Raw genomic sequence first — 8,524 nt, 5'->3', positions numbered from 1 at the left:
TGAAATTAATAAATTTTAATTTATTTTTAACTTTTATTTCTATTTCTAATGTGATATTATAAATTTTGATTAGTATAAATTGTATGTAATTATTTCAAATATATTTATCAATGTGCTTGATATATGTCTATAAGTTTATATGAAACATATATACAACTATATTTACCAATATAGTTGATATATGTTTAATAAATAGATATCCACCATCCACCACATTAATAATTTTTAAATGTATTCTGTTAAAAATTCCCCTTATTAATAACTATATACATAATAATAGCTATATCAATTTTTATTTATATAATTATATTAAATATATTAACATTATTTTGTACATCAATATAATATTAATTATCACATAAAATTTTGCTAATATATTAATATTTGTATTTAAATCTATAATATAATTCACATATAACATAATACATTTTATTATTATTAATAATATGTATTTATTTTTACTAATATCTTATTTTCAATAATTATTATATATTTATTAATATAATTTTCAATATATTATATATATTTATTTAGAATTTATTAATAATATTAACTATATATATAGACTATATATTAAACTAAAACTTATTATACTATTACTTTGAAATAAAATATCATATATATATATATGAATATGTTATATACTAATATATAATTTAATAATATCATATGTAATAATAATATAATATAAAATTTAAACCCGAGGGTTTATTAGTTTGTGGGATTATTAATCCCTCATGTTTTAAATATTGATCCTAATATATTATTAAGGAGTTTTCTTTAAAGACAACTCCTATTAATAACCCCTAAAAATTAATATTTTAAATCCAAGAGATTAATTAAATTAGAAAACCCAAGGAATTATTAATATTATAGTTGGAAGCCACTAATAAACCAAGGGGTTTAATATCATAAACCTATTGAAATAGTAAACCCAAGAGATAAATATTATAAGCAAAGTCAAGGAATCAATATTAAAACACACTGGATTAACAAACCCTAACAATTAACAATTTAAACACAAAGGTTAATAAACACTAGGAATTAATATTTTAAACTCAAGGGATTAATAAAACCAAGAGGATATGAATATTATAAGCCCAATGGATTAAATTATAAACGTAAGGAATTATTAATATTATAAACCCAAGAGACCAATAAATCCAAGGATTGGTATTTTAAACCCAAGGGGATAATAAACCACCATATTATTAATATTAAAAACCAAAGGGATTAATAAACGCTATGGATAACTATTATAATAAACCCAACTACATTAATATGTGTGGTTGGCAAACACAGATAAGCATGAATGATATAAGTCTAATATTAATTATAAAATTAATATTAATAAATATATAACAATACAAGTAATAATAATATTACAAATTAAATATTTTAATAAAATTATTATTATTATTAATTAGTGATCATGTTAATAAATTATTATTATTATAATTTTAAAATAATTATAGCTATTACTAATTATTTATTATTATTAGTATTAATTAATTAATATTATTACTATTATTATGTTTTTCTTAATTGAATTTACTATCATTATTAATTAATAAATATTATCAAAAACTAATTAACAATTATTTCATAATTATTATTAATATTTATTAAAAAAGTATAAATAATGTTTATATATATATATATATATATATATATATATATATATATATATATATATATATAATTTGTATTATTTATTATTAAAAATAGTAATAATAGTAACAATCCATGGAATTATAAACAAGGGAATCAAATTACACTCAAGGGATTAATATTATAAACTCAAGGTATATAAACTCTAAGAAAAATATTGTAAACCGTAGAAATCTCATGGCTAACCATGGTTATTCATGGTTGATTTCTATATTGAGACAATATTTGTGACAATGCAATGTTGCACCATGGTTGCACAATGGTTGACCATGTTTGGTTTTCAAATGCAAAAAATGCTTTGTCACAATGCAATGTTAGACCATGGTTATAAGCCAACGGAATTTATATTAGACCTAGCGATTAATGTTATAAACCCTACAAATAATATTAAACCCTAGGAGCAAGAACCCTTAGTTTAATAAACCTAAGGGATTGATATTATAAACCGAAGGGAATAATAAACCAAAGTGATTAATACTAAAAACCCAAGGGAATAATATTAAGCACAAGCCTAAAATATTATAAACCCTAAGATAAATAATATAAACCCAAAAATAAACATGGTTGACCATGGTTTACTATGCTTGATTTCTATATTGAGACAATATTTATCACAATTCCACGTTGGACCATAGTTGATTTGCATATTGAAACAATATTTGTCATAATGTAATGTTGGACCATGGTTGACCATGGTTGGCAATGTTTGGTTTTCATATTGAGACAATATTTGCCACAATGTGACATCGGAAAATGGTTGACAATGGTTTACCATGATTATAAACTCAAGGGATTCATATTAAATCGTAGGATGAAAATTATAAATCCTATGAATAATATTTCCTATTAAGACAATCTTTGTCACAATGCAACGTTGGACTATGGTTGACCATGGTTGATTTTCATATTGAGACAATCTTTGTGACAATGCGACATCACACCATGGTTGACGATGATTGATTTTCATATGGATACAATCTTTGACACAATGCAACATTGGACCATGGTTGATTTTCATATTGAGAAAATCTTTGTCACGTTGTCACGTTGGACCATGGTTGACCATGACTATAAACAAAGGGGATTTATATTAGACCCAAGGATTAATATTATAAACCCAAGGATTAATATTATAGACCCTAGGAATAATGTTTATCACTAGTAATAAGAACCCATAGATTAATAAACCTAAGGGAATAATAAACTGAAGTGAATAATAAATCCAAGGGATTAATCGACATGATGTAGCCGCTCCTCCTCTAGTTATATTGCAACTAAGACAATTATGTTCAGTGGTCTAATGGCTCTTTGTGTTATGTGCCTCTCCCTCTTCTCACAACCTTAATTGCTTGTAGTCTAGGGTGGTGGTCTATTCTGCACGCTTTGGGCTTGCCTCAAGTGATGTTCTTTCACCTTCTTTTGTTAACAGAGAAACTTTCCATCGTAGCCCTTCTCTAGCATACACACCTTCTTCAGTTTTGGCCAGCTCTAGGCTTAATTTCCTTCTACTCCTAGGGTTTCTCACCTTGCCCACTTGGGGAACACTACTGGATCCTTGTTCTCGTAGTTCTAGGTTTGTGGGTGGTGTTGTAGCTCTCATGGAGGTGGTTCTGGGACTTCTCACATTGTGGCTCTTACTTTCTGAGACCTCTCATCCAAATTCTCCCTCTGATGCTATGCTTTGGCTCTAGTGTTAGTATAGAATATGGGGACATACCTCTGAATTTCATCTTGGGTGTTTTCTATTTTCTATCTGTCTCTCTTGCTTCAGGTCTCCCTCTTCTGCTCTGCTCCAGCTCGTCTCTATTCGAGTGGCGATCTATTGCTAGTGGGGAATTTTATCTTACTTTTCCTCTTCTCTCCATTCTCCAGTTGGGTCTACCTTGATCGTGGTGACAAGTGGTAGTTTTATGGGTGTTTCTTTTCTCTAGCTCCACGACTTCCCTTTGAGATCCACCATGAAGCCCATCTCCCACTCCTCATTCATTATAGATCCAACGAAGCATGAAGGTTCTTCCCTCGCCTCTCAGTCTTGTGCTGCTACTGTATCTATTCAGGGTGGGAGCTTTAGGCTAAGAGTGGTTCTTTGAGAGACGATGGTCATGGGGGATACAACTCGTCAGATGATTCCATGGAGGAAATTCGCCACAGGATGGTCATACAATATGGTTGTTGTGTAGGAGTGGGTGGTCGTGGGCTGGGATGCCAATGTGGAACGATACCTCGGGGTCGGTCCAGCCAAGGGCATTGTGGGTCTATGAGTTGAGCAGCATTAAAAAGGTCATGCCTCTCCTTGACTATCCTAGAACTGATGAAATTTGTATTTTCTCAACTCAACATCCTTGGTCAAGTTCACACGGAGGAGCATGAGGCTGTTATGGCCAAATTTGAGCAACTTCAGTACTTCCAATGCCACGTTCATGAAAGGGTTGTCGTGGTTTGGTACGCGTAGAACCTGTTGACAGAAAAGGTTGAAAAATTGGAAACATGGCTTGCTCACTTTGAGAACCGTGTTAACTTCATGTATCACCGTGTGCCTTCCCTAGGTACTCAGCTAGACAACCCTACCTCAATTACCTTTGACAACTGATTATGCTCATTGGTGTGTTTCTTGTTATTTTAGTCTTCTGGAATGTTAAGTATCTCAGGATTTGGACCTCTCAGTTGGAAATTTGGTTTTTGTATGTTTTATGGTTATTGCATTGGTCAACAAACCTAGTCGGGGTGAGAGCATATGCATTTTGACATCTTTGTATATGTCTTTTAATGGATAGAAAGATTTGGACTTGCATTTTTTTTATTTGTTAATACCAATATGTTTTTAATATTATTTACATAAATATTATTATGAATCATATGCATATTAATAATAATATTATTATTCTTGTTAATAATATCTATATTAATATTAATATTATTCTTCCCGTTTATTATTATTAGTAGTATTATTAATTTTAATATTTATTAATATCTAAATTAAGAGCAATATCAATCTTATATTATATTATATTACATATTATATTAGGTTTTCAATAACACAATACGTAGAGTATATATATTAATTACTCATAATATTGTTCAATATTAATGTTATAAATATAAATATTAATCCTATTAATATTTCTAATAGAAAATATTAATTATAATTGATATTAGTATTATTTTTCCAAAGGAAAAAATGAAACTTTTTATTAAGATTATAAAAAGTTTACATTGCATATGCTGATGCATCACTTATCATCCTGTGTGACTATCATGTCTGATTTACAAAATTTGCTGCCTTATGCCTGTGACCAGTTTCCTTTAATGTGCTGAAACTGTCTCTGATATGCCCTGAACTGAGGTTCCTTTAAGCCGATAATCTTAAACAATAACTATGGACTGATCAAAAAGATTTACCAGCAAAACCGGGTCTCCTCAACATAGAGGAAAACAACCCGTCACCAGTACAGAGAGTTTATAATAAGCCGTATTACCGTAGCTGAAAGAGTTTTGTGTTTGCATATGAGAACAAAATTTTTGAAAAGAGAATGGAACAAAAAATTCTGCCAGAGTATCAGAAAAATTGATTATAAGGCGGCTGATCGGTCCTTCTGATTTGGCCTTGATCATCTTCTACAATTTTCCAGCTGCCCAAATCCTGCTGTAGACCGTCTTTAGAAAGCTTATCCGCTGTGTCATTCCTTTCCCTGAAAATGTGACATAGAGAGAAACTGTTAAAAAATGATTTAAGTCTCTGAACTTCTCCCAGGATTTGTTTTAAGACTTGATTGCTGCAAGTACTTTGACCATTTACCCATCTGATCACATTTTGGGAATCCCCAAAGATTTGAATTGTGAGGGTGTGCCTTTGAATGAGCCAGCATATAAGGAGTTTTAGGGAAAGCAGTTCTGCAAAGTTATTAGAGCCTGTTCCTAGGCCCACAGAAGCTTTTAGGATGTGAGTTGGGTTTTCTTGGATGACTAGGCCTGCTCCTGCTTTATTGTTTTGAGATGCACCGTCGAAGAAAGCCCAAGGGATTCCTTCTGTTATCTGCACTTCTGGGGCATTTCTTTGGGAGTGGACTTCCTTAGGTTCGGGTATACTGGAAAAGATGGCAATGCTCTGAATTGCTGTGATAGCTACGGGGATTTCCTTGTCCTGGAAGATGCTCCTGTTCCTGGCTATCCAAACTCCCCAGCTGATGATTAGAGGAAGGTTGCGCAGATTCCCATTTGGATGTGAGTGCCACCACTTCTGCCAAGCTTCTTGCACATTGTTACCTTCCCATTCAAGCTTTTTGTTCAGAATATTTCCTGCCTCGCCCCATATCTTAAGAGATTCTGGGCACTTTAGAAAAAGGTGGTTTATGGATTCTGCTTCTGATTTGCATAAAGTGCATCTCCCAGGCCCGTGCATGAATCTGGTCTGCAGAATGTCCCAAGTTGGAATTTTGCTTTTTAAAATGCACCAGAAAAGGATTTTTGACTTTGGAGGGCTCTTAAGTTTCCATAGTTGTTTCGACCACCACTCCGGATCTCCCCATCCTTTCCTTGACATAAGGAAATTATAGCCACTCTTTGGAGCATAATCCCCGGAGTCTGCATGTGCCCAAATTAACTCATCCTGTCTGTCGCTCAGCCTAACATTGGATCTGAAGAGTTCCTGGGTAAAAACACTCCATTCGTTCCACCATCTTTGCTCCAACTCCAAGTCTTCTCCATTCTTCCAAGCTTGTCCCCAGATGGATGAAGAGCCCGGTTTCTCCACTTGGCTTAGGAAAAGGAGACCTTTTTCTTCTAACTGCTGTACCAGGCCAGGGGAGAGGGCATAGTTTCCATTACAGCCAACCCAGGGATCCTTCCCGATCTTTACCTTTTCACCATTCCCAATCTTCCATGCTAATCCTTGCTCGATCACCTTAAAAGACTCCAATGTTGCTTTCCAAATTGCAGAAACGTTCTTTTGGATCTTGACTGGGTTCCTGATCCATTCTTCCAGAGGAGTTGGATCTATATATTTTCTTTTTACCATTCTTGTCCAGAGGTTTTCCATCTTAATAAGTCGCCACCCTGATTTGGCTGCCAATGAAAGTCTGAAGTCAGGCAGGCTTTTTATCCCCCAACCGCCCCAGTCTTTTGGTCTCGCCACTTTCTCCCAGGCAACCCAAGGGAGAACCATGTTTTCTTTTGATCCTGCCCACAAAAATCTGCTGCAGATTCTCCTAATTTTCTCAGTAAACTGGGATGGCTAGTAACACAGATTTTATTAGGGTCAATCTCCCTGCTCTGGAAAGCCATTTGAAACTCCAGTGGCTGATTCTTGCTTCAATCTTTGCAATTAGCCAAGACCAGTCCTCCTTCCTATAATCATTTGGCTTCAACCAGAATCCCAGATACTTAAACGGGGAAACCATGTTGCACATTTCATATGGAAAATAAGAGCTGAACTGCTCCTTTTCTTGTCTGTTTAGTCCTTCCTCTATGATTTGTGATTTCCTGGGGTTGATCTGCATTCCGGTAGCTTTCAAAAAGAGTTCAAAGATATTTTTTAACTCCTTAAGTTCATTTGAGGAACCATTAGTAAAAACCAGAATATCATCTACAAAGAGAAGGTGAGATATGAACAAATTTACTGCTGCCTCTATACCTTTTATCTTACCTTCCCTTTTGCTTTTTTGAATCAGCTGGCTTAGACCTTCAGCCACTAAGAGAAATAACAAAGGGGACAAAGGGCAGCCTTGCCTCAACCCTCTCTGTCCTTTGAAGAAAGGGGTGGCAGCTCCATTGATGAGTATTGCATAGCTAACATCTGTGATACACCCCATGATCCATCTGATGAAGTCCACTTTGAAACCAAGATGCGTTAGGAGCAGGCGTATATATGTCCAGTTTATCCTGTCGTAGGCTTTTGATAAGTCAATTTTGATTACTGCTCCCTTCTTATTTTTCACCTTAACACTATGAAGGACCTCCTGAGCCACACCAATTGCTTCATGAATTTGTCTTCCGTTCAGGAACCCAAATTGTTCAGGTGAGATATGCCTTGATAGAATTGGTTTGATCCTGAGGGCTATCACTTTTGCGATTATTTTATAAATACTGTTGCATAAGGAGATAGGTCTGAAGTCCTCGAAAGATTCCGGAGCTTCCTTTTTTGGAATGAGAGCTATGAAGGTTGCATTGAAAGGACTGTAAATTTCTCCCTTCGTTCTTGACTCCTCTACTACTTCTGTGATTTCTTCTCCTATCTGCTCAAAAAAGTGTAAGAATAGCTCTACTGACCAACCATCCGGTCCGGGACTTTTCTCTTTTGCCATAGATTTAATAACACTTTCCACCTCCTCCTTCGTGACAGGATCCATTAGGTGGTCTGCTTCTTCCTCCTCCACATATCTATGGAAACATTGCGCTGTTTGGATGACTTCCGCAATGGTGATCTCACCATTGTCTTTGAATAAGGATTGGAAGTGATTCACCCCAAGGGATGAAAGAGCTTCAAAAGTCTTAGCCTCCCTTCCTTCTTCGTTCTTTAAGTGCCAAATAGTATTGGCACTCTTCCTCCCTTTTGCATAGTTATGGAAGAAGCTTGTGTTATCATCCCCTGCTTTGAGCCAGATTGCTCTACTCTTGAGTCTCCATTCTTCCTCCTTTGCCAGCAGGATTTGATTCTTGTGCTTCTCCAGGGCTACGATTTTCTCCTTAGATTCTTGTGTCGCATAGCCATCCGCCTCTATGCTTTCAAGCTTTTGGAGTTCCTCGTTTATCCTGGATAAGTCCTCAGTCTGCTTTGATTTTCTGTCCTTTGCCCATAAAATTGTTGCCTTTTTCAATCTTTTGAGATTTTCCATGAATAAAAATCCTTTATTCTCTT

The 8,524-nt window shown here is 34.5% G+C and overlaps 1 protein-coding gene across 1 annotated transcript; it reads right to left on the bottom strand.

Annotated features, from left to right (window-relative positions):
- Positions 1–5,227: 5,227 nt before the first annotated feature.
- Positions 5,228–6,832, bottom strand: LOC149223262 (uncharacterized). The gene has a single exon (XM_089387848.1). It carries the CDS (start codon positions 6,830–6,832, stop codon positions 5,228–5,230), a length of 1,605 nt encoding a protein of 534 aa, XP_089243974.1.
- Positions 6,833–8,524: the final 1,692 nt, after the last annotated feature.

Source organism: Pinus tabuliformis, chromosome Q (genome assembly GCF_031772625.1).
Source record: "Pinus tabuliformis cultivar Carrire ecotype Pingquan chromosome Q, CPIR1, whole genome shotgun sequence".
Taxonomy (NCBI): Eukaryota; Viridiplantae; Streptophyta; class Pinopsida; order Pinales; family Pinaceae; genus Pinus; species Pinus tabuliformis.
This window is presented reverse-complemented; position numbering and strand designations above follow the sequence as displayed.

What these genes read in the sequence shown, in the direction of transcription:
- LOC149223262 (XM_089387848.1), bottom strand. Translation starts at nt 6,832, where the DNA reads ATGGTTCTCCCTTGGGTTGCCTGGGAGAAAGTGGCGAGACCAAAAGAC.